This window comes from Felis catus, chromosome A1 (assembly GCF_018350175.1).
Source record: "Felis catus isolate Fca126 chromosome A1, F.catus_Fca126_mat1.0, whole genome shotgun sequence".
Classification (NCBI taxonomy): domain Eukaryota; kingdom Metazoa; phylum Chordata; class Mammalia; order Carnivora; family Felidae; genus Felis; species Felis catus.
In genome coordinates this window covers 35,853,123-35,881,084 of record NC_058368.1, presented here as the reverse complement: position 1 = coordinate 35,881,084, position 27,962 = coordinate 35,853,123, and the positions used below count along the sequence as shown (strand labels likewise).

Genomic DNA, 27,962 nt, shown 5'->3' with positions numbered 1-27,962 from the left:
AATTAAATTTATATGAAAATTAACCTCCAAATACTCTACTTATCACCCACCTTTTTTTTAAATTACACCTACAAAATTTAGTACTTTTCTAAAAATATGAGATAGAACCAGATGGAAAGGGGCCAGTGCATATTTATATTTATATATCTGTTTATAAACTGTAAATGTTTGCTATCTGTACTCTCCTGCATTCATTTGTCATCTGTTCCAAATGAAGGGATTGTGTCTCAATAAAAAGAAATTTTAAAAAATGAGAGGAAAATAGTTTTCTGTTACTTTCCATGTAACGTATACCAGTCACACAATTTCATAGAGAATGCCTACGAGTAACCTCTTTCCTAGGGACCAAAAAGTCTTGGGCATTTCCTTGAATTTGGGATTGGGCCAGCAGTTTCTTTGAAGCTTTTCTTTTTCCCACTGCTTTTCAATAATATTTAGCTTTGACAGCTATAAATAGGTGTAAATATTACAAAATAATCTGTTCTTTGCAGAGAGAATTGACTCTATAACCACATCTTTCGGTAAATATATACAGAATATCAATTTAAACTAATCATAATGGGATGAAATATTTTAGGTATTTGAGAGCCTCTTCTGTTATTTTTCATTACAGAAGACAAACTTTTCATACATTCTGTAAAAGTTTGTAGTGATTATTCCGTGTCACCTAAGTCAGGGGGCGATTATCTTCTGATATGAAAACTCAGTTGTTGGGAGCATGTTCACAATAGTTAACCTGGAAATATAATTTTGTGCAATGAGTTTAGGCAGCAGAGTTCTCAATAACAACAACAAGAACATTCTCCTACACCTGGCCGATTTTAGAATAGAAGCTGGTGCTTTGAAAATAACCCATTTCTACAAGGGAAATGTGATTTATGATAACCCGTGACACAGATATGACTAGAACCGCATTCTATTTAAAGTTATTGTGCCGCCAGACTATAAAAGCAGTCCTCTGAAGTGAATCAATGGAACCCGGTCCTCTTTAGTGGACAGTAACGCAGACACTAATGAGACAGATTTCATTAAAAGATATTTGATTTATGAGAGAGTTAAAGTCCTATCTTATCTTAAAATTGCTGGTTTAGTCCTGGCATCTGATCTTTCTTCCCCCTACCATCACCATCACCAGCTTCTGTGTATGCTTTGACATTGCTATGGTAACCCCGAGGGCTGATAGAATTCCCTGCATCTCTTTTCACAGAGGGTGATGAGACAGGAGTGATGGATAGTCTGCTGGAGGCTTTGCAGTCGGGGGCTGCCTTCCGCGACCGAAGAAAAAGGACACCAAAGCCAAAAGGTGAACATTATACTTGTTTCATGTTACTTTCTAGGGAACTATCACAAAGAACAACCTTTTTTTCCTTCCTTTTAATTCTTTTCAAGTCATGTGTCAAGCATGCAGTGCTGTGGGCAACAACTCTTCAGAAGTTCCATGAGTTTGCTTAATCCTTCCCTTGCAGTGACAAATGTCAGAGAGAGAAGCATTCCAGTTGGCCGATGTCAGTGGCACATTAACAAATCAAAGCACTGAACCTAAAAAATCTTGATTAGTGTGACAAGTCTCATCTAAAGAACCATATGCACCTTATCCCAGTGGAGTTTACAGTAGCATAATTAAATGGGAAGTAAAAGTCATAACATCATTGCTTCAAGTACTTCAGGGTATTGAAGCATTGCTTTGGGTCCCGACCTATTTCACCTTTGAAAACAGTCTAATACTGTAACACTTTTTGAGATGAACAGACCTCTATATTAATTTTCTTTCTCTCTCCCTCTCTCTTTTTTTAACAGATATTCGGCGCAGTTTCAGTCCCATGTCTCAGAGGCCTGTTCTGAAAGTTTGTAACCATGGTAATAAACCGCATTCATAAATTGCACATTCTTCTTATCTACTTTTATCCTATTGATCTATTATTTTAATAGGCTGCTGGGAAGTTCTCACATTTAGATACAGCTATAATAGGAGAAACGTGTAGCTGTACTTATTTGCTATGAGATTGTATATTCACGTTTCATGCTTACATCATTGCCTTGAGGTAGTATGTAGAGTTCTTTCAGATCTCAGATGAATTTTTAAAATTATTATCTGAGATTATGTCACACATTTTTGATCAGTGTTGTCCAATGTATCCTTTCAAAAGCAGTATGCTCTCAAAGTAATATTTTACATAGGATTTACTTTGTATCAGGATACAATTTGAACTATTGAATCTGTTACCTATTTTACTCTACCATATTTGCCAGTAAAGTCTGAAATACTGTGACTAGCATTTTGACAAAATCATTAACACAGATGAGCCTCATGTGTTATTATTGTGGAAGGATGTACCAGAATCACCAAAAAGGTGGGTTAACTTAGTCTCTGATACTTAGCTGAGATTGACTGCTTTCAAAAGTCCCTGACCAACCTCTGCACACCACCTGTATGGAGCCCTCTTCTTCTCTTCAAGGTGCCAGTTCATGTTGACTCGGTTTTATTTATGTCGGTTCCCTTTCTCTCACTGTCCCATATTACAGGGTTCTGCTTACCTTCCATAGTCATAAACAAGTTTATCGACTACCATTGTCATTTATACAGAGTGAGATTGTCACCAAAGTATGCCAGATTTATAAATGGAAAAAATACTTGACAGATTTGCACTGAAGGGTTGTTTTGGGTGCAGATGAGTTCATTTCTGTGTGTGAATGTGTGACGGAGTATAGAAATCTGTGTCAAATTTCTAGGGTAGCCTAAAAAAATTTGTGAAGTAAAAAAGAAAAAGACGAGAATGTGGGTAATTAATCTTAATAGATGGATAGATGCTTACTGCTCAAGGTAAAATGTATACAGTAGATGTTTAGTAAATGAGAGGAAAGGTAAAATCTACACCAAATTTTTAAATAGGTCTTCTGAGTCTTTTCAACAGTATGTGTTTGTTACCGTTTGCCCTTTCCCTACACTAACAGTAGAAAAAGGAATTGTAGTAGTATGTCGGAGATATTCACTGTAGGTAATTAAGTAATTCCTAAATTTGGGTTTATGATTTGGAGTCATTGCGACATGGTAAATAATGGCAAAAATTCTGGAGAATAGAGCTATCCTGGGACCCTAGAGACTATTCTGTTTTGTAGATGAATAAGTGGAAACTGAGAGAAGCTGAAAACTTCCCAGGAGTACAGAGCTAGTTAGTGACATAAATATGACCAAAATGCAACTCTGATTCCCATCACATTTCTTTTTTGATTACATACGGCTACATTGGATTACTTTTTGTTAGTAATAAAATGCATAAAATAAACAATGCAGCCCGTATTGTGAATCATCAAAGACCCACAGCCAACACAATGACCATGGCATGATTATAATGGCCTACATATACCTATGCTATGCTTAATTTAAAATAAGTACTTTAGGTATTATGTAGAGGAATATTATTCAAGATAATTTTATGCATTGCCTGGGGAACCTAGTCCTTTTCTTACTATAATGTCAGTAAAGTGTCCAGTCTATAAAGGCTCATCTATAATTACTTATAAATTGTGGTATTTCGGTGCATTGCATAAAAGCAGACGAACCTTGCATTTCTATCTTTATTCAAGTTGACATGTGCTATCTGAAGTTCTAAGACTATTGTGATAATTAAGCGAATAGATTATATAGCAAACCAATGGAAATCGATGTATCACAGAGGTCGAAGTCTCTTCTAATATAAATGCAGTGGATTAAAGTCTTTTTAAAACTTATTTTCTATCAATATTTCTGTTGTGTTTTCCCTTCATATTTCTAACCACATGGGGAAAAATTCAAATGACCAGTTACTCTAAGAACTCTGTGTATAAAGAAGTTAGATTTACTTGACTGCATGTTGAAAAGTGTAGATTTTTTTAAGGAAAGTATCATGATTGCAGCAAGGATCATGATTATTTTTAGAAAAAGATGATATTTCAGAGTATTTTGTAATCTTGCTATTTAAGCATCCCTTTTTGTTTTGAAAATGCTAACCCTACAACTGAACTAAGTGAATGAAATGTAACTCAAACCTATTTTACTTTTTAATCTGCTTTCATATGTACTTAAAACTAATGTCTGATATTTTCTACATGCATATATAGTAATTCATATTATCTCATAACCTATTTTTAAAGATTTCTAAGATTTTATACAATTATTTTAAACTTGGCTTATATCCTTAGTAAAATAATATCTGTAAAAGTATTAATAATAATAAGTTAATGTCTGCTGAGTTATTTGGCTTGCTAAATACCAAGCACTATGCAGAATTTTTATATGTATCATCCTATTCAATCTTGGCAATAATCATATCGGATAGTCGATATTTTTATCTCCCTTTCGTTGTTGAAAGTAACTAAAGATTAAATAGGTCTAGAAGTTTGTTTATGGTCCTGTGCCAAGTTTTGAACCTGAACCTGTCTGACTTTTGATTCTAACTTCTTAATCTCTCTTCCATGTTGCCCTCCTGAGTACAATTGCTTGAATCAGGATCTGTTCCCCTTCACCCCCTTGAGCTGATGAGCCATGTGTGTACATTTTTTTTCTCTTCTTGACATAAGGTTGACCTATTGAGATTCACCCTCTCAGATATGTCTTAACCTCCAGTGTATCTTGTCTTTTGTTCCCAGATTTAACCTCTAGATAGGACTCATCTTCTGGAATTATGATCACTTTTTCTTTTGATAAACTCTGTATCAAAACATCTGTATTAATTGTAACCACCTTATACTCTGTTAGAAAGATCATGGAACATTTAGATTGTATAGAGTATAAATTCAGGTTGTATAGAGCTTTAGATTATGCATACACATACAGATGTAGATACAGACATCAGGCATCTTATAATTCAGAATTAGAAGATCCTGGTAAAATATCCTCTGGGACCTTGCAGCTAAAATGTTCCAGTGTATATTTTGGCAGAAGATGACCTCAAGTATGAATGATCCAGTCCTTGTGCTGTGCTCCAAATTGCTACCAAAAATACTTTGGTTAAAACTATAACTTCTTTTACCTTTTGTGTTGCCTGTGAAAGCCTCAGCAGAAACTAAATGTCCAATATTTTTCCTCACGAAAACTTTATTCATTCATTAATTTAGCAAAACTTGTTTTTTAAAAAATTTTTCTTATGTTTATTTATTTTTGAGAGAGAGGGAGACAGAGTGTGAGCTGGTGAGGGGCAGAGAGAGAAGGAGTCACAGAATCCGAAGCAGGCTCCAGGTTCTGAGCTGTGAGCACAGAGCCCAACAACATGGGGCTCAAACTCATGAACTGTGAGATCATGACCTGAAGTCGGACACTTAACCAACTGAGCCACCCAGGTGCCCCAATTTAGCAAAACTTATGCATTTTCTAGGCACTTGCAATATCTAAGAGTTCATCATGCATTTGGGACAGATGAGTAGCAATTGCTATACATTTGGTTAATGCCAGGATAGAAGTAATACATAATGTTTTGGGAATATCTACAAGTGTGGAAGACCGATCCAGACCTTATGAGGACAATCCAGACTTGACTTCTAGAAGGACCTGAAATCCAGACAGAGTTTTGAGAGATGAGTAGAAATGAGGCCAAAGCCGGAGGGCAAGGGTGAGCCAAGAAAGAGCAACATTTGTGGACTTTCTCGGGAGGCTCTTCATGAACCCCAGCCTGAACTCTGTAAAACTGTATGCTCTAATAACACCGTGGCTTTCCCATTTTGCAGTAGTCATTTCCTGTAAAATATTCTTATTCAGTGTCTTCCACTCTATGTGTGAGTCCCGTCAGGGTGGGGACAAGGCAATCAAAGCTATCTGACTTGTTTACTGCTATAACCTCAGCACTTAGCTGCATTGGTGCCTAACACATGGGTGTTTAGTAAGAGTGTGTTGAATGAACAGACATGTTTATGTTTAGGTTTGAATGGAACGATTAATGTACTATATTGAGCAGAATCAGGTCGTTGGATGTCACCCAAATAAGTGGGACTTAATATGCTAATTGCTAAAGCTCCAGCTGTGAACACTGTTAACCCCCTCTCATCTCCTCCCTAAAATGTTATCTGTCATCAGGAGATATTTGATCATCAGTGGTCTAGGCTTCAAAAGGTGTTACATCAAATAGGGAGGATGCAGTTCAATCTTGATTGGATTATTCACTCCTTAGAAGTGGAGGGTTGCTTATTAATTAGATTTCTTTCCCTTGCTTAATCAAGCAGAGTTTAACAACAGTAAATAAAACAAAGGAAAGCATCTGCTAATGAGTACAGGGCATTATCTCATTTCTTTACTGAATGCAGTGCATTCCAAATCTGAAGATTTTCTTTGGTCTGTGGAAAATAGTAAGACTTCCTTTTCAGTCAAGATACTCAAAGTATTTATTAGTGCATTTTTATAAAGATTATACCATATTTGGGTGCTCGTGAATCAAACCATCTGGTTGAAAATATAGGACCAGATAGGAAAGAAGTATATGGAGAGTCTGATGCCAGATCAAGAATTTGGGCTGTTGAGGTTTGGGGGCAGGAAAATGACAGGTCCGAGCAATTTTTCTGGAACTGAAGTGAGAAATGTAGGAGAGAGAAAAGAATCAGAAGTATTTCACAGCCATCTTGATGCCAACACGGATTGGCTACAAGGGGATGGGGAGAGAATTAAAGAACTTACCAAGGTTTGAGGGAAAAAGCCAGGTCTAGAGCTGTGGGTTAAGAGACCCTCACAGAGAATTGCTAACACTGTGTCAGTTACTGAGTTATCTAAAGGAAAAATCTTTGAATCTAGAGAATGGCAAGTCAAGTGCTACACCTCAGGAATGGACACAGGTGGATAACGAAGTGAGCAAGAGACAGAAGAAAGATGAAGAAGTCTGGGAGACTGCACGATAGCGGAGCCAACATTATAGAGGTTGAAAGAAGACTTGCAAAGAGTTGATTTCCTCATTTTCTTTCTCCTTTTGTTGCTTGTTTGTTGCTACAACTCCGTGATCTACCACTGTGTGACTAGTATTTTTCAGGATGCATTGCTTCCTACCCTCTTCCAGGACTTGGCCTCTGCACACTGTGTAGACTCTGGAAGACATTCGTAACAAAGGATTCACAAATGTGAACTATTAAGCCACACCTTGTGGTACATCTGCCTGCAATTTGATTGCATCTTCATTAGAAGGTTCTCTTTAGTACAGTGGGATTTTTTTGCCTCAGTTAAATGGATATAGAGTAATCAGAAAGAATTCTATAAACTATATGCAATTAAAACCCCTAATGATAAAACTATTTAACTGTGACAAAATAAGATAAAACATAATCAAAATTTTAGGCAAACAAGTATTACACATTTTTAGTGAACATCCATAACCTAAACAAAATCTTGCTATATTATCTTTACACTAAATCAATTCTTAATAGCCTTAATTTGGATTTGATTATCTATTTTTACTCTTCCACTTATATATGGAGCTTTGAAAGATTTTTATAGAAATAAGATTGTATTGCCGCCAGGCACAGCTGCTCTGCTACTCTAAGATTTGAAGTCAGAATTAAAAGTGAAGCTAGTTAGATATCTTTGAATTAGCATATTTCTCCACACAATAAGGGACGCATACAAGACAGGCTTTGTGGTTGATGTATCAAAACTTCACACATAACCACTCCCCCTCCCTAATCTACTCAGTACTGGGTTCTCTTTATTTCTTGGCCTACCTTTCCCCAAACAGCAAGAATTTGTCTTGAGGCAGAATTATGGAGTTAGTAAGGTTTTCAGTAGTGTCTATGAACACTAGCTGCCTTAAGGCTTGTGTGAAAACAGTGAAGACAACACCAAACCACTCCTTGTCTAGAAGACCTTATCTATCAAAGTGAATGTTGACAACCAACACTTTTATTTCTTTAAACTGTATCTGAATTTAAAGTAGAAAGAGCCTAGAGAATAATAAAGTAAAATTATATGATTTGGCTAAATGTCATTGGCTCATTGTCTTGAGAATATTTTTTGTTCTTTTTCCGATGAACTTGTGCCCTACTAACTACCTAAGAAAGAAAGGGAGCTATTATAAAATACTAATTGTTTTTGACACCCTTACACTGGAGCTTTCCAGCAGAATCAAATGCTACCTGGAACTGTCAAAAAAGACTTAAATATTTTTTAAGGAGATTTTTCTAGGCCAGGAGTGTAAAACAATTTGGGTGATTTCACATTTTATTCAAATATCAGTCTCTCCTATTTAAGATGTACTCAAGCAAAAGGAAGAATGGACTCAGCAGGGCTCCTCCTAGATAAGCATGCCCCGTGGGCAGAAGAGAATGGCCTTTCTAATTTATAGTCAAGGCAGGGACAACCTTCTGGCTTAGTCATTATCGTATACACTCTTAAGCACGAACAGGTTAAAAAATTCTCAAGCCGTGAGGACTTCAAGTTGCTTTAAAAGGACATTTATGCAAGAAATAGCAAATGCCTTTCATTTAATGAGCATTCACAAATGTGTGCTGAAGTCTGGAACTAAATTGAGTGAGAAGGGATAAAGGTCTACTGCTTAAGGAAAGTAATGTCCTTGACTTCCCTGAAATAGTTGTTATGATTAATGTCTTTTGTTCTGTTTGTGTTCCATGGTGGACTATAATTACATGATCTTTCAAAATTTCTGGCCCACTCTAAATTTCTCCCTTTTCTCATGATGAAGGTTCAGAATCTGAGTGTAGAAGGAGCCAGTGGACAGATTTTAGAAGCTCCTTGAACTCTGTCCTTTTGTTTCAGATTTTGTGTTTGGGCATATTTTCTTTTCCAGTGAGAGGATCTCTTGATTTAATCAAATTTCTGCCCACAACCCCCTCCCCCCCAAAAAATTAAAAGATAATTGATTTTGTTGTTTGATTACTGACTTGCGACAATTTTTCTCTATTTACACGTTATATTTTTCCATGTATATCCTTGAAAGGAAACCACTTTTACTGTAATTTTGTCATTTGAGAACTAAAGTTGCATTGACATAATCACAAATGTGAAAAACATGTCAAGTGGTTGGCAGATCTACAGTTTTAATGACAAAGAAATTGTTTAGGATAAACAGTTAAGACTGAGTGAAATGGTGCCACTGGGAAGCTTCCCCCAGGATACAGGGAGGAGAAAGGTATCATTTGTGCCTGGGACAGTCATCAGTTTTCCTGGGAAGGATAGTTTGCAGGGCTCATCTGAGCTTCACAACTTGGATGAAGCAGGCAAGGGAAAGAGGAGCTTGGGAAGGAGCTTGGGAAGGGCTTGAACCAAGCCCCAGGCTTCAGAAAGGCCAGGTAAGGAAAGGATGGGGGAGCCGCTGAACATGGCCTGGCCTGAGGACACAGGTGCTGTTAACCACCTCAGGAAGATCAGTTTCTAAAGAATAGAAGAAACTGAAGCCAGATGGCATTGGCTGGAGGAGTGGAGGCTGTTCTTTCTAAAAGCCTGGATATAGGGGCGCCCGCATGGCTCAGTCAGTTAAGTGTCCAACTTCGGCTCAGGTCATGATCTCCTGGTTCCTGAGTTCAAGCGCTGCGTTGGGCTCTGCGCTGACAGCTTGGAGCCTGCTTCCAGTTCTGTGTCTCCCTCTCTCTGCCCCTCCCTTGCTTGTGCGCTCACTCTCTCAAAAATAAACATTAAAAGTAATAAAAATAAAAAACTGGATATGAAAGAGGAAAAAGAAGAGACATAGCTAGGAACAGCTGGAACTAGAATGAGTCCTGGTGTTAGTAGGTTATGTTTCTTTGCCTTTTGTGTGTTGTTGACTTTATTATGGTCTTTGTATTGTGAAGGGAAGGAGCTCTGGAGGGGAGGGATGACTATTTAGTGGGGTAGTAGTTAGAGTGAGGCTCCTGGGGGATGGCATGGAGAAAACAGCTGTGGAGAACCTGGACAGTAGAAAGGAAGGATGTACAGAGAGAAGTGGATACAAATACTGAGTAAGGAGGAATCTGGAGGTCTTACCTGATGACATCTGTTTTCTCTGAGAACTAAGATATAGGGTCTCCAACAGAAAGCGAGTCTCTGGGTAGAAAGAGAGGCAAGGGTGCTAAAGGACCCACGGCAAATGTCCTTGCATGGACTGTGAAAGGTAACTGCTTGGGGAGACGAGATAGTATTTGCATCTGAAAAGGGAGACTATGACTTGTGCAATGATACCAGTCTATAAAGTCTGAGGGGGAAGAAAGGTGGCCAAGGTGCTTCCCAGGCCATGGGACAAAGGACAGTTTCCCTATAACCTAAAGGTTCTAAAAGTTCATCTCCAAATGTAACCATGGTGCTCAGTGTGGCAGAAGGCAGGCTGAGAGGGCTTCAGAGCACCCTTCAAGAGGAGTCATCCCATTTTGTAGAGGATATTTCCTACTTTCAAATGGGATGGAAATTATTTAGGAAAGCCGCGGAAACTGTGTTGGAACATGATGTGTGCTCCAGCATCTTTGGGGCGCTGCGTCATGTATGAAAAAGTCATCTAACGGGGATAGTGGGGACCCTCGTGCGGCGGGTCTCCTTCCTGGCATGTGTCAACTGTATTACATGTCTCAGATCCTTTCCTGTGAAAAGAGCTCTTGGTGCTAACCTTATTATTGCTAAGGTCCCATAGATTTATTTTGATATTTGTCCTCATTAAAGGTCAGTCTCGAGTGGCCGGATCCAGAAACCACTTTTCAAGACTGTTGTCAGTGTTAAAACTGAATGTTTTGCAAAGTGCCTGCCAGGCACATAGTAGTTACCTACAAAAAGAGCAGTGGTTCTTATTCACTGACCATTTGTGAAAGCATAAAACCAGTCAGATTTTTGAATTCTGTTTATAGAAGCCTTGAATGATCTAGCCGGTCTGACCTTGAAAGACAGCATGGGGTCAGGCTTGGGATTTAGAGACCGACTTCTTGGTTTGACTTGCTAACAGGGTGACTATAGCAGATTATTTAACCTTTGAATTTCCTCTTCCTCAGTGGTAAAACAGAAATGGCATGTTTCATAGACTACCAGGAAGATTAAATAAAAGTGTGTGAAAGTACCACAGTGCTTAGAATCGAGTGGACATTTAATAAATTCAATACGTTTGTTCCTCCTCATTCTTTCCCCTTCTCCACCTACCTTCTGTGGTGCATTTGTCACTAGAAAGTTATTATAAATTCTTAAGCCAAATGACAGCAGTAAGCAGAATGGGTATACTAATTAGATTGAAATTAACTTTCTTTCTGTGAATAGTTCCTATATTGCACTTAAAGTGCATTAATTGCTATGAACTAGTTTAGAAGGAGAAAAAGAAGAAAAATGAAAGGGCTAGGAACCTTTAATTTTAAAATAGAAAAGATGTTTTAACCTCCTTTTCTCCTTGGGATTCACTGCAAAGACACTGAGGGAAGGAGTAGTAAAAGGCAATCTCAACTCCTCTGAAATAAAGGCATCTTTAACTGGAAACAACATAGGAAGACAGAATAGAGAAGAAAAAGGTGCAGGAAGAAAAAACTGGAATCCAGGTGTACTCATTTCTAAGACCGCCATGACAAACTACCATAAAGTCGGGACCTTAAAGCAACAGGAAATTATTCTGTCACAATTCTGGAGACTCACAGTCTGAGGTGCTGGCAAAGGTTGGTTCTTTGTAGAGGTTCTGAGGGAGAATCTGTCTTCTTTCTCCTTCCATGCTTCTGGTGGTGGCTGACATGCCTTGGTGTTACTTGACTTACAGCTGAGTCACTTGAATCTCTATCTCCATCTTCGCATGGCCTTCTCCCTGTTGCCTTCTTCACGTGGCCTTCTTATGATGACATTCGTCATTTGGTGAGAGCCACACTAATCAAGTTTGAGCTCATCTTAACTTGATTACATCTGCAAAGACTCCTCACTAGTTAATAAACGCACTCAAAATTTTTGTCCTTAAACACTAATTTGAGCCAAGGATTCATCAGCTGACATTTGAGGAAATCATTCAACATGAAAAAAGAAGGAAAAAACAAATCCAAAGGACTCTTAGTAAACAGAGAAAATGTAGGGAATAACACCATATTTAATATAACACCATAATAATATATATATATATCATCCTCTTTTTTTCTTCATTGAAATATAAAAGATGTATGTAAAAAAAGCCTAAAAGTATCTTTCAATATGAAAAACATGCTAGCAGAAAGAAAGTAGTACATATTTGGAAAAGCATAAACAGTTCTGGTGAAGCTCAGGAGTAAATTGTAGGACTTACAGATAATCTGATCTGTTTGGCTATGTGTGCAACCGTATTAGTGTATATAATTGTATTTGTATAATTGTATATATTTATACAATTGGATATAATTGTGTTAAAAAGCTCTGGAGACAAGTATGGGACAAGTGGTAGGTGCTAAGAAAAAAAGTACAGGCAATTTTAACGGGTGGGGCAGGGGGAAGGATATATAATCATAGTACACTACTTGAATTTGACATAGCCTTGTGTGCAATTTTACAGTCTAACAATATAAACGCTATGGTAGCCAGACTCCCTAGATGACCCAAATGATTATTGCCTCCTGGTGTTCATATCCTTATGTAACGCACAACACTCTCATACAAATTTTCCAGGGTCAGTAACCTACCGAATACAGGAGAACTGATGGTATGTCACATCTGAGATTTGGTTATGAAAGACCCATGGCTTCCATCTTAGGTGCTCTGTTTTGCTTCCCTCTCTCAGTTCTGGGGGAAGCCATGTTGAGAGCAGCCCTTTTGAGACAACCTGTGAGGAAGTTAAGCTTTGGTCTGTCGTAATAGGAAACCAGTAACTATAGTCAAAAATTGGCTAATCAAGAGATAGCAGGGGAGGGAACACCTGGGTGGCTCAGTTGGTTAAGCATCTGACTCTTGATATCAGCCCAGATCATGATTTTAAGTTTGTGAGATTGAGCTCAGCAGTTTCTGACAGCACAGAGCCTACTTGGGATTCACTCCCTCCCTCTCTCTTTGCCCCTCCCCCGCTCATGTTTCCTTGCTTGCTCTCTCTCAAAATAAATAAACGTTTTTTGTTTTTTTTTTTTTAAAGAGAGAGAAATAGCAGGGGGAATATGTATAAGGCAGAGTCAGAGACAAGGAACTGCTATTTCACTGGAAGCATTTTGCATTTCTTTGTAAAGTAACCATGAACCTTAAAGAAAATTAAAATTAGGAATATTAAAGGTCATAATGGGCAACAGGCAGGCAATCGAGATAGGACGACATCTCCAAGAGTAACTTAGTTTGTCCCCATTAAAATATAGACAGAAGCCAAATCTCTTCTTTTATTCATTAGTTATCTAATATCCTTTTCTTCTAAAAAAAAAAAAAAAAAAAGAAAGAAAAAAAAGCTGATTGCACTTGTATTTTTCATTTTTCCTTTTCCTTTTTCCTCTTCCAGTGCTAAGAACCTAAAGGGGACTTCTGTCTGTCCTAGTGCTCAGCTTTTCATTTTTATGCTGTCCAGAAATGAAAAGCCTCTTTAAAGTGCATTCCTAAAGAGTGATAGGGCATGATTAAGAGTCAATAGTGTAGTGTCTCTAGCTCAAGATAATGAATGTGCCTCTCCATAGAAAACAGACATTCTCCCCACCTTTTCGTGTGTGTTCTGTAGATAACATAGGCCAGCGATTTTGCAGCACCAATCTGAATCTTCTTTTCCTTGTAATTCTTAATGTGAGCAAAAATAGTGATGGAAATGAGTAATAGAGAAAATCAAGTGCCACTCTAGTTTGTTTCTTAGAGCAAAAGTAGCCTTCCAGTGCTGCATTAAGAACTTGATGACTAATCTGTTCCCACTGAATCCGTAGAAAGCAAGAGACTAGGATGAAACCAGCATCTTGAAACAGTAGTGTGGTTATAGTCATTGGATCTTTGTAAATAAGTGTCTTGATACATTACCCGAACCTTAGGAAGACCAAGGAGCTAGCTAATATAACTAGAACTGTTGGTGATTTGGAGGCAAATGGTGGAATGACTGCCTGTTATGTAGTCTAGGTAAAGAGATAAATATTAAATATATATATATTTTTTTACTTTAAAAGGGCCTATAAATTTATTGAAGAAAGAATTGACATGCATTAAGAAAGCTGCATGTCCCATTGATTCCCAAGTAAATTAGAAATTATTAGCGTTAGCCATGATCTACATTATTGTGATGTGACAGCATTTGGCTTAAACAGTTTCACTATTTATTACCACTGATATTAGAATAAATGATAATGATCATTAAGTGCTATGTACATCATCATTTAACTAATCATGCTTGCAATCTCCTTCTATTAGTCAAACCTCCTTTGGTTAATTAGTCAGAAGAGCTGTCTAATCCCGATTTCTAGAGCAATAATGAAATAAGGGAATATTGAAATTGAGTAAAAAAAAAATGCATCACCATTTACCTCATATATCAATTTTATTTACCTTCACCTAGTCCTTTATAACAGCCTCAAGGTTAAAAGATTCTGGCTTTTTTTTTTTTATTTGAAATATGATGATTAGCCCTGTTACATGTGTATACTTTTCCCATTAAAACACTAATGCATCAGGAAAGTGCTAATATGCTATGCAAATAAAAACAAAATCCTCATTTACCAACATATCTATATTTGAAGATGGACCAATAAATACTGTTTAGATTTAGCATTAAAAATGTTAATAACATCTTGTAGATTAGTCCTGACAAGCCAATAACTCAGTTTGTAGAACTTCAATGCTACAAATATAAGACACAACTAAGAAACTTTTATCACCAGTCCTTTTATTACTTCTTATTAATACAGTTAGCCTGAGGAGTTCTTAAGCTGATGTTTGATAAACCATGCACTAGGTTTTATTTAATTCAAAGTGTATTTTATCACTGGGTTAAAAAAAAAAAAGTATATTTTCATATCTTTTCCTTGGTATTCCCCATGGCCCAAAGGAGGAGAAAAAAAGAGAAAAGGATCTTTTAAAATTCATTGTGATGTCATCAGGCAACTGCTTAGATAATGCTGATGATGCTCTGTGTTTGAATGTGCAGACACCAGTAAACAAAGGGCCCAGTGCATGCAGAGGTGCCCGGGACAGTCACACAGAGCAGGGGAAAGTGTTGCCCGAAGTTCCTGGGGTCTATGCTACCCTGGCCACCTGTGGCGGTAGCTTCACCTCCAGTAAGTCTCAGGTTTTTATCACTTCTTAAACATAGTTTGCCATTTGCTTAAACATCGTTTGCCACAGCAACATCACTTGCTGGAAACTGGAAGCAGCCCATTATCCTCTGTTCTGTTAACCTCTTCCGTCACTGATCCCTTTCACTCTGTCATTGAAACATAAAGAGACCTGATCTGCCCAGGGTGAGAAATAAATACATTCCGTCATGATACAAGGTAAGGAAAGTTAGTAACTCTAGATACTATGTTGCAGAAATTTGTGATATTTCCTGGAAATTAACCCCATGCCTCCTACATATTTGTTGTAAAGTCAGCCAAAGGGAGGGTTTTGAGAGTAATTTTTTAAATTGCTGTTTGGTAATGAGTTCTTGTATCCTGCTGGTATACTCTCCTTGTGGTAGTTTCTGTGCCCCTGCCCATGCCTATCTGTTCTAAAAAGTGTCATTTCTTTTTTCTCATTTTAGACGCATATGGTTCGTCTCACCTTCCTTTTCTCAACAGATCTCCAACCCTGTCTAGAATTTCTTTGTATTTTTTCACTAAGATCTTCTTTACCTGTTAGTAAACTAGCCTCTTTCTACAAATGCCAAACACTAACTCTACTGTGAAAATCAGGAATAAAAGACTGTAAATGTACAGATTCATGCCTCAGCAAAACCCTCTCTGTTTTACTTAAGTACTTGGTATAGTCCGGAGCTGGGAGGTTTTGTTTTGTTTTGTTTTGTTTTGCTTAAACTTTCCATATACTCTTTTGCTTCTTCCTTCATTTTAAATGTAAACTTTATATTGAAGAATAACATAAAGGTAAGAAAGTATACAGTTCCTAAGCATGTGGCTTGATGAACGCTCATAAAGCGAACAAATCTATATAACCAACACACAGATCAACAAATGATATTGTTAGGAAGGTAGGAGCCCTTTCCCGCTCCTCCTGTCCATAACCTCGCATCACACACATACCCTGTGACTGCATAGATTCGTCTTAACTTTGTTCTTTTTTTTAAACAGGTTCATACGCTTTGTATCCACGTTGTGTGCATTTGTAATTTTTCATTCTTATTATTTAGTACTCTACTGTGAATATACGGTATTTTCCCCTTTGTTGTTAGATATTTATGTTGTTTCTCGATTTGGCCTAGTACAAGTAGTCCTGCTACAAACATTCTTATACAAGTGTTTGGACTCTCTCAGATGTATACATAGGAGTGTAATTGCTCTTTCATTGGGTATACATGTATTCAGCTTTAGGAGATATTGCACAACAATCTTCCAAAATGATTGTACCAGTTTATACTTCCATCAGCAATGCCTGAGAGTTTCATTTCAACAACTCTGGTAGGGTATCTCATCGTAGTTTTAATTTGCATTTTCCTCATGAGTAACTTGAGCACCTTTTCATATGCTTATTGGATTCCTGGATATCTTGCTATGTGAAGTGCCTGTTCAAGAGTTTTTGTTTTTGTTTTTGTTTTGTTTCACCTCTTTTTCTATTGGCTCACAGATGTCTTTCATATTACAAATAGATTTTGACACAACTTAGAATTCCATCCTAAAACTGATGTCCTACTGGCCTATTATAGGAAAGATTGTGTCATTTTATAGTTTTATAAATTGTATAGATCCCTCAGATCTCCCACTAAGAAGCCTTAGAATGACAGGTCTGGTCAGCATTATCCATTGAAAGAGTAAGCATGTTGTAAACTGCTGGCAGCTTATCCTCTTCTGTTAACTTCCTTTGGTGCACCTGTCTTTGTTGTCATGTGATAGCAATCCAGGCCCTTCTAGTGTCTCTGAACTGCTGACACTCCAAGAACATTCTTCTAGAAAAGCTGACCAGGCATCTCAACTCTTCAGTCGATGTACGCTCCATCATATCTCAATATTTATTACTAACCAGGAAATACTGTGTGCATGTGGTGAACTATTGCCATAAAATCTTGTCCTCGACTGGTAGCTCACAAACGTATTGGGGGTGAAGTCTCCAAGTCACAAACTTAAAACACATGTAGGTTTAATTTATGATAAAATTTGAGTGGATTCTTTATAGACTAATTTTACTTTTTTTTGTTGTTTAAGTTTGTTTGTTTTTTTTTTTGAGAGAGAGAGGTGGGGAAAGAGAGAGGGAATCCCAAGCAGGCTCTGTGCTATGAGTGTGGAGCCCAACATGGGGCTCGATCCCTCAAACAGTGAGATCATGACCTGAGCCAAAACCAAGAGTCAGATGCCTGACCAACAAAGCCACCCAGACACCCCTATAGACTACTTTTATATACGTAGTCTATCACCAAAGAAAAAATCCTTCATATTTACTCCCAAACACATTGATTCTACTGTTCATGAGTTTGGTTTAAAATTAAGGGAATGAATGTTTAAGTTTCCCTAGGAAAGTACTCTTTATTTTTCTCGAAACAGTATATGCTGTATTCCAAGGCCAAATTTGCAGCGTATTAATTAAGATAGTTTTAAATTGAAAAAGAGTTCATATGAAGTAGAAACTGTTCTTTTTAAATGTTGACCCTATTCTATGGAAGTGGGAAAGGATAGGTGGTTTGCTAAGTATGTGTTCTAAAGTCTGTCACTTAACCATGTTTCTTCCTCAGTAAAATGTGGTATTTGACTAGTTATTATTCTTTTACAATTTACACCTCCCACTCATTTTCTTTAGACTGGTTATTTGTATTTGATTAACAGTTATGTCAGAATCTATATATCAGTATCTAGGCCATATTGATTACTACATTTGAACCAATTAAGCTGCCATCTGGGATCAAATATAAATATACTCACTAAGAGTAAGTGTTGAGTTCATTTAGAAACTAATTTATTTGGGTATTTTTAAGGAATTATCTATCAACAGTAGAATATTTTAAAAGTAGAGAAGAGTATGAAGGAGAAAATAAAATCTACCCATAACCTGACTCCTCACATATACATTATTAGCATTTTTGGCATCAGTCTTACTAATTTTTAATGTACATGTACTTTTTTAATTCAAACGTGTTGTGCAGAACTTGTGTTAGGAGTTTTTTCCATATAATGTGAATTCCTCTTTGAATAATTTTTAATGGTCGTGTAATATCCCCATAGTAAGTCTGGGCCATACATTATTTAACCAGCTTTCTTAGGGTTTGACCTTTTCATGGCGCTTAAATTCTCATCATTATAATAAATAGCACTATTTCTTTAGGATAAGTTAACAGGAACAATTTTAAGGCTTTTCATACATATTGCCATACTGACCTGTGTAGAGTGAAGGTATTATATTAAATGATACTCGTCCCAGCAGCCTATGACTATGTCCATTTCTCAACCTTTCAAAAGCTCTAGATGTGTTTCAATTTTTTTATAATTAGACAATATGGTATCTCATTTTTTTACATTTTTAATTAGCAGTGAAATTGTATATTTTTCTATCTTTTAATAAAGCTGACAAAATGGTGGGGAACGGGAGATAAGAAAGAGAGGGCAGGGGGTAAGAAACTTCCTGGGTATTTCTTAGCAAGCTATCATCCCCTAAGGAAAAATCATAAACTTTAATATTGTTATCTCCTAGGAGCAATTATTATTACTGTTTATCTGTGATGATTTTTCAATGCTGCCAGTCCAGGTATAGGTTTTATTTATACATTTTGGCCATAAATGCTAATATATGCCACTAATACTTGATTTATTAGAGTAATGAGGTGGGGATGGGGGATGGAAATCAGAGACCTAAATCCCAGAAGCACCTAACTGGTTAAGGAAAGGGTAGCTGGAATCTCACCAGGACTGGTATTTCTTTCCCAGGGGTTTTGGGCCATTAGGCAGCAGCTTAAGAAATGTGTAAGGACATCTGTGACTCACCTTTGTCCACGTGATGCCAGCAGAGCCAATTGAAAAGAAACTGACCCAATTAATTCATTAACTTTTCTTCTGGACTATTTTAACACCAATTTTAACAGACTTCCCCCCCCCACACACACACACACTAAATTTACCACTTGCCTCCATTTAATAAAACATATTTCAAAAAAGGTATTTGTGTATTATGGTGATTGCTAAAACATGATTCTTTAAATTTATAATTGATATATTGTATTTGCTCCTAGGAAGAGTTTGAGGTGACTTACAAAAGAAGGCATATAACATCCTGTAATTGTAAGGGAAAACAGATACTATAAGAAAACAGAAGAAAGTTGGCTCCTTAGCTTAGAGCTGTGGTTCTCACCTTTGGCGGGTATCAGAATCACCCAGGGGGCTTATCACAGCACAGGTGGCTGGGTCAAACCCAGAGTTAGTGATTCAGTAGGTTTGTGGTGGGCATGAGAATTTGCGTAGCTCATCAATTCCCAGAGACTGCTCATTCAAGAGCTGCACATTGAGAACCACAGATCTAGATTAGAATCTGGAATAGAATCTCTGGAATCATTATCATTGATATCAGTTGGGTTTTTTTTAATAGTTTGCAAACCATATATCCCACTATCTGATCATACATAATGATAGATATGTTATTAGTTTTATAGGGCTCTTCATATGGATATAAAAGCTATGATTGCTTATGTATTCTGGTGGTTCTGAAACATGGCCACATTAGAAACACCTAGAGAGTTTTTGATATGTATTTATTTATTTTGGGGAGAGCACAAGTCGGGGAGGGGTAGAGAGAGGGGGACAGAGGATCCGAAACAGGCTCTGCGGTGACAGGCAGATAGCAGCAAGCCTGATGTGGAGCTGTAACTCATGAAACTCAAGATCATGACCTGAGCTGAAGTCAGACGCTCAACTGACTGAGCCACCCAGGTGCCCCAATAGTTTTTAAATAACAGCAACCTGGAGCCTTATCTCCATGTATTCTGATTTCGTTGATCAAGGATAAGGCCCAAGCACTATATTTTTTAAACGCCCCTTATGATTCCATGGGCAGCCAGAATTAGAAGCCACTGATGGAGAGAAAAACAGCCCATATTGCCAACAGAAAGTCAGCTTGTTTCTTTGTGGCTTGGGTTTTTGTTGTTTTTCTCCATCAGTGTGCATAGCCACTCATTCCCATTTTTTGTCTGTGTGGTATGTTTTTGGTTTTGTTCTTCTTTTATTTGAACTTCATCTGGTTTCTATTGAACTATTTCTCTAATCTATCAAGGTCGTTTTAAATTCTACTTCTTTCTTCTAGAGTGTTTAACCCCTGCCCACCTAAGTATCATCTGCAAGTTTAATGAGATTTTCAATTTCCTAATTAAGACTGTGCTCATTAAGTTTTAATATTTTATAGTTTTATTGCAAATTATTTCTACCATGTGGGTGATGCTACCTTGACTTTGCCCCGGCCATGCACATTTTCTTCATTATCAGTGAACATTTATTTAGTGCTTTAGAAGTTATGTGTTATTGAATCAAGTGCTAGGACTTCTAAATAGTTGAAAATAAGTGCTGAATCTGGTTCCATGGTAGTTCTCTACAGAGAACATTCTCTACAGAGAATATGTATACAACATGACCTGCATGAGCAACACAGAACGTATAAGAATATACGTACAAAAATGGAACATTGAAAATACAGTTCATAGGTCAGATGAATGTAATGAGCCTATGACTGTGTAAAAGTTAAGAGTTCCAGCTGCTACTTCTTAGTTGTGTAACCTTAAGCAAGTTACTTGTTCTTTGTGCCTATGTCTTGTTACCCATAAAATGGGATCTTGTTAATTCCTGCCTTGGTTTGTTGCAAGGATTTAAATCAGGTAATACTTGGAAAATCCTCAACAGAGCCTAACACATAACAACAGTTCAAATAAATAGTAATGATTTAGAGTCTTAGTTGAAAATTGACAGCAGAAGGTATTTTAGGTTTGGTTTGACAAGACTGGTGACGTCAAGTGACGTAAGGATGATTGGTTTGGTATCTGCCTTCTTCATTGACAAATGTGACTGATCTGGAACCTTTGGTTTTTTTTTACAAGTTGAAGCATGTTTTTCTGTATGCAAACAGTTTATATTTTCATTCTCCATGTGCTATGTTTATTATTGGAAAGTGTGCTTTTCTAGGTAATTATAGCTACTCAGTGGCAGAGCCAAGATTCAAACTCAGGACTTCTGTCTACAAGTTGGTAATTGCTAACTGGTAGAAAAAGAGGGAATAGATTGCCCCCAACAGAAGGGGTGAGTGGAATGGAAACCTATCTTAGAAAAATAAGGTTCCAAAAAGAATAAAATAGCCAGTATTTGACCACTTGCTACGTGTCAGACATTGTTGACTGCATTATTTACATTGTCTCAAGCGGAGACTTAGAAAGGTTAAGTAACTTGCTCCAAATCGTAAAGCTGATAAATGACAGAGCCAGGAATTAAACCCGGTTCTGTGACAGCAAATTCCATCTCTAAATTACTTCAATAAATTGCCTATCTTTGGATGGAATCAGGAAATTACTTTTTCTGGAGAAGATGCACTCAAAAATATCAGAGTTAGACTGCAGAAAGATAAGGTGAAAAAAGGAGTTGTGTTTAACTTTCTAACTATTTTGTGACAGAGTAAATGGAGAAAATGAGCTAAGGGATTTTTCTCCTGAGTTTAGCATGTATTTAAATGAGCCAAAGAGCTAAAAAGTAAAAACGTCCCAGAAAAAGAAGGCTGAAAATGGACCAGATGAGGGTTTATAGATTAGAAAGGGGAGGGAGTGAATTAGAAAGATAGGTAATTTATATACTTTATCTTCCTTTCTCTATTGATTTACTTAAAGTAAGTAAACATCAAGGGTGATCTCTTTTGAGGCCATAAAAGCTAACACTTTTTCAGTGAAATACACATTTTTATAGCACTTTACAGTTTTCAGAGTGCTTTCACATGCATTACTTTGTTTAATCTTAACATATTGGTGAACACTTTTACAATTTTGCTTCTATTATCCTAAAATATCCATAAGTACAAGAAACGTGTCTATACCAAATTGAAAAGAAGCCACAACTGTACCAGAGTTTCTTTGCACATATATTTTTAATGGATTTATATCATTATAAGTGACAAGTTTAGTTATGATCAAAATTTAAATTTAGCCATTATTTGGAAAATACTGGCCATTAAGCAGTGTCATGAAAGATCTTTGCTTTTCTTCCCTCTCATTTTACACCTTCTTTTTCTATCACAAAAATCTCAATACTGCCACTGTTCAAACATGTTCAAAATGAAGTAATTTTCCCTGTGTAACACAGTTTTGAGTCCCAAAATATCAGTTTGATAAAAACTATTTTTCAGGCTTGTATTACTATAGCATTTGGAGTCATAAAAAAGCAAAACAAAACTTTGTACTGTACTGCATTTTATCTGAAGTTTGATTATTTTCAAAAACTCTTTTTTTCATAAATTAGAATTATATAAATAGATATCTAGTGATTCATGAAAGAGACCTCCAATGATGAATTGCCTGGAAAGTTTTCCAATCTTTGCCCTTTGTCATCAGATTACATTAAAATCAGACTGAGTCAAGTGTGCCTGTTTACAAAGACAGTTTTTAAAGAGCTGTAAAGTGGGATTATTTCTGCCAGTTAGTAAAATTCTTACCTCTCATTTAGTAGCTACTTACTAATAAAGTGGTTACAATTTAAAGTAATAGTTTATGAAATGAAAATAAATGTCTATAGAAGTTACTAAGGAATACAGTTTCTGTTCAGACTGTTTATATGTACCTTTCCAAGTGTTTTGCTCCGAAACCAGTGCTAAGTGGTCAGCAAAGAGTTCAATTCTCTCTCTCCACTCACCCATACCCCTGGATAATTCTTTAAGAAATTTGATCAAATTGATCAAGTGTCATTATGCTCATCATATCTACTTCCAGTTTTCTTTTCACATAGATTTTTCCCATTATAGAATCTGTACTTACTATTATTCTGAAAAGGCTGCCGCTTTAAAATTACTACATTATTAGTACTTGTAGTGTAATGCTGACAATATCCTTGAAGAGAATCCTAGAGGGTAGACTTGGTTTTGAATTCCAGCTGTGCTGCTTAGATGCTGGCAGTTACTGAATCTCCCTGCACCTTGGTTTCATCACGTGTCAATGGGCAGAAATCATATCTACTTTATAGCGAATCTGTGAAAACTAAATGCAACTAGCTATGCCAAGTACTATGCCTTCAGTAAGTGTGAACTATTACTACTGAGGATAACGTTTGGCCCCAGGCTGACAAAGATGTTGGCTGGGAAAAGGACTGTACTCTGGAAATATTTGAGTTTTAGAAATTTTAGAAAAGAAGGAAAAGGAGATCATCATCTCCCAAATTGTTCCAGCTAGCCCCGTTGCCCTGTTGTTGTCTGTTGTTACCTAATCCCCCTCTTCTTGGCTCATTAAGAAATGCTCCCAGCTCAGACCCACAGAATGGTTTATATGGCAAAAAATGGCAGTGATCCAATTATGTAGCTTGACTGCAGAGGGGTTTAATGGTAGCCAAGGTAGCTTATTTTTCTCATTTAGATTAATTTTTCCATTTTACTTATATTATCACCAGGCAAACTTCAAGATATTTTCAGTTTTCTGCTTTGAAAGTTTATTTCAAAAGCAGTATGATATTCTCCAGTTTGATTGAAACAATTCAGAAGACCTACAAGATTATAGTTCCTGATAAAAATTGCTTCGATATCATTGCTCCTTCCTTCATACAATTACAGACATCTAGAGTTTGGTTGAATATCCCAGTGTAAGCATGTGCATGTTAATTTTTCACAGGTTGTTTACCTTTGTATCATAGCAACCAATTGAGGCAAAAAAAAAAAAAAAACAAAAAAAATGGGCTTGTAAATCACACTGTTGTACAATAAAAGTAGGGGCTGTTTCTTAAGGTTGGTAATAGGAAAATCAAGTTAAGAAGAATCTAATTTAATCATTCTGATTATTTTACTGGATTTTAAAAGAATGGATCAATAATGGTATTTTGTTTCAGGCTATTAACAGCCAGAACCTTGGCTCACAAAATTAAGAAATCAGTTCTTGTTAATTAAACTTAAATATGATGGCAGGGATCTTTGTGCCGTGAAGCGAGAGCTTGATCTCTGGCTATTTTGTTCTGTTCTTGGTATAATGCAGTACACTGTTCCCAGCCAAAGCCCTGTGTTGTCTGGGCAACTCCTGTTGCCATAGCAATGAAATTCTTTTGCGGGAGCAGGGTGGATGCTAATTGTAGCCATTTGTTGTTCCTTCTGTCGATCCCTTAACTAGCACAGTTGTAGAGCAGCCAGAGACTCTGGGTGAACAGCACTGAGTGCCCCCAAAAGCATCGCTGCTGAAGGCAACCGGCTGCTCTGCTTAAAAAATCATTTGAGCAGCCAACAGTGCTGACAGTGCCACTATGTGGGCAGAAGCACAGCTTGACTCGGGCCCTGACAACTGTTGATCTGGGACTTAGAGGGAAAGAGAAGACTGTTTAAAACCTGTTGAGAAGGTACTGATGACATGGAGATTAATTTGACACCAGTCCCTCAGAGGTAGGTGCCAGGCATATCATAACAACTGTGTATCCAGGCTAAACTCAGTACTGGAATGCCCAGAGGCTGTAGGAGACATATCAATGGCTCTTCGTTTATTTCCATCTGAAACTACATCACTGTGGCCTAAGGTAAAAATACTCATTTAGTTGAAAGCAACCAATTGTAATTCACATAGGTATTAGAGTCAGTTAGTATTGGTAACTCTCTTCTCAAATGCCAGAAAGGAGTTGAAACTGAAAATCAACTCCGTGTGAGTGAGAACAGGTACCCTTTGAAAAATAGAAGACAAAGTGACAGTCTACCAATTGCGTGGTCTTGAGAAAATGTTCTTAAACCTGGTATGTAGTAATTCATTGTAAAACCTAATTGTTATACATCCTTGCGGGGGAAATTATAGTGGTAAGAAAATATGTTAGGTACTATTATATTATTACATCTTCCTTTAAAAGTATATTGACTCATAAAAATGGTCAAGTTCATGAGATTTTTAAAACCAGCTACTGTGTAAACATAGTAATAAATACCAAGGTACTTTTTTAAAGTATGAATTTAGTGTGTGTGTCCCTTAATTGAAAAGACTGAAGAAGGTGCATTCTGGCTGAAATGTCCTTAAACGTTAGAGGAACTAATATACACTTGTTGGATTGAGCTGTTCCTTGCTGTAGGTGTATGTTTGTATTGAGATAGTCAAAATTGGTATAAAAGTGGCCTTATCATAACTACAGATTCCTTTTTACTGGAGAGCAGGGAAAGAAGGCCTTCCAATTCGAAGTCATTTTTTTCTTTTCCTTGAAAGAACTCCATGTATTTTTACTGTTTTTATCACTTGTCCTGCTCTTTCCAGAGAGACAGCCACTAGAGTATCATTCAGTGCCCTGGAGAAATTAGTTTCTGATGATAGTGATCATGAGTCATTTGTGTGCTTCAAACACTAAACGAATTAGTCCCATTTCATTGATTAAAAGAGATACCCAATCCATAAATTCCAAGGAGAAGTCTTGAAATTGTTGAAATTTTGTAAGATCCATTTGTTTCTTTTTGTCCTAATTTTTAATTAAGACAAAGTATCTATAAACTATGTAGCAAATATTATTTTTTGTGTATTGTATATGTCTTGTTTGTGAATTCTATATGCAGGACATCTTGGATATTCCTTAATAAGCCCTATGGAATATATATGTATGTATGCATGTGTATATATATATATTTTTTTAATGTTTATTTTTGAGAGACAGAGTGTGAGCAGGGGAGGGGCAGAGAGAGAGGGAGACACAGAATCAAAGCAGGCTCCAGGCTCTGAGCTGTCAGCACAGAGCCCGATGTGGGGCTCAAACTCACAGACTGTAAGATCATGACCTGAGCCCCAGACGCTTAACTGACTGAGCCACCCAGGTGCCCCTGGAATATATTTTTAATAATTTATTTTTATTAAATTCTCAACTTTAAAATATTTGGCTATATTCCCTAAACACTATATTCCCAGCATAATAAATAAGGAAAAAGCTCTAGAAGGTAAGAAATACTCTTAATTCCTCAGCCAAAAGAGATCAAATTACTGTCAAATTTATCACCAGTCATGGCTTTCAGCCCCCTCAAATGATTAGGTCTCCCATACGGTTCTGAGAACAAACGAAGTCTGAAATATCCTTACAATGAGGCTGCACATTCATTTTTCCTTGGCAGGGAGAATTTGTGTTAACACAAAACTTAGCAGTAGACTGGATGATAACTGGCAGGATAAATTTCCATCATGATCAGGGCATAGTAGCCCTCTGGAGAAATAAGAGTAGACAGTCTATCTTCACTCTGCCAAAGTTCTTTTCCTTAATGGCCAAAGAGATGAAAGGGCTAAAACCTGAATATGGGGTGAGCAGTGCTCTAATGTCAAGGAGTGTCCTGAAAGCATATAATATTAACATTAAACCTCATCAGGAAGGCCAGCCCTTTGTGGTACCTAGGGCCCCCCTCCCCAACTTTCTTCCAGGGGCAGAATCCTTACCATTGCTGACTATGTTCTATATCCTTCCAGTATAAAAAGGTGCTGCCCAGTTTGTCTTACTGGATGGTTTGTAGACCTTTGCTTTTAGTGATGCAACATGCCCACCATCTGGCTATCAAAGGTCATCTGGGCCAAAACAAACCAAAGCCTCTCCAAACAATCTCTAGTGGAAGGTGGCAGTCCATAGGTTTTTAGAATCAGGTCACTTGATTGAAGTGGGACTTACCTGAGGACTGTGACCTGGGAAGGAAGAATTGAATATGAGGAAAAGGAATTCAGGGGTCAAACCGGCTCTCCTACCCTCAGTCTGGTGTGGATGGCAAGATAATCACTTTCTGAAATGAGAAGAATACAATCGTATATCATTCAAATGTGCATCCACAGTAGGACGTAACTCAAGAGATCCAAGAGGAGATGCTGTGTGTGTGCTCATGAAGTTAGATGGCCCTCTCTTTTAGCTTGAGATTCGTTCTGAGACAGACCCCAGACAGGACCTGATGTGGCTTAAAAGAATCACTCCACTGGGAAGATGAGACAATGAGTGACCTGAACTTTAAAATTCTATTTGAACTCCCATTCAGACTGCTTATTCCTTGTCCCTCCTTTTAAAGAAAGGAAGATTGAAGGAGCTATGTCCCTCTAGGTGGATGAACCATTCTAGCAATGCATAGATGGAAGCAGGCTGATTTTAAAATCTCGCTGCAAAATCTCTACCTCGTGTGGATGTGTCTTAGAAGACTCAATCCCTCTTGATCTTTGCCACAGTCAAGCTTTCCCAAGACATTATCTAGAAATCCCTCCCTAAGTACACATGCCTCAAAGACAGTCCTGACAGAATAATGGTGGTGATTTTTTCCTCACATATTGGTAATTGGTAATGTGGGTCACCTTGGCAACCTGTTAGGTATTTTTTAGTAATTTTGTGTTTTACAGTTCGGTTCACTTTTACAGTTATTTTCCCAAGTATTTTCAGCCAAGTGTGTTTTATATACAGTTTAGCAATATTATCTGATTTTTTTTTTTCACATCTCAGTATGATTGGATAACTTTTGGGTGATGATAGTTCAAGTTTTTTTTTTAATTTTTAAAACTTAGATTCATGTTTCCGTTTGTCAGTCATTGCATGAAATAAGTAGTCAAGCTAGGAACTAGCACTACTTAAAGTATAAGTTATACATAACAAGAAAAACTATATCAGTGGCTCCAAACCTTGCCTTGTGTCATAATCAGTGGGCAACTTCTTTCAGAAATCGTTTTATGTGCCTCATTAGAGACCTGCTGAATCAGAATTTCTGGGGCTAGGGAGTTTTTAAACAAATTTCTCAAAAGATTATTGTATGGACCTGAGATGTCCCTGGTTGGAAAAGGAGCATTTTGGAAACAATGATCCAGAGTAATATTTCTCATGTTTTAATATCAGGTTTCAATATGAAA

The 27,962-nt window shown here is 37.2% G+C and overlaps 1 protein-coding gene across 1 annotated transcript in view; it reads left to right on the top strand.

Annotated features, from left to right (window-relative positions):
- Positions 1–27,962, top strand: part of DIAPH3 (diaphanous related formin 3) — a 506,099-nt gene that overhangs the window by 370,277 nt on the left and 107,860 nt on the right. Inside the window, exons 26-27 of the mRNA XM_006927330.5 lie at positions 1,208–1,303; positions 1,798–1,857. Coding sequence (XP_006927392.4) covers positions 1,208–1,303; positions 1,798–1,857 — 156 coding nt within the window. The remainder of the gene's footprint in view (positions 1–1,207; positions 1,304–1,797; positions 1,858–27,962) is intronic.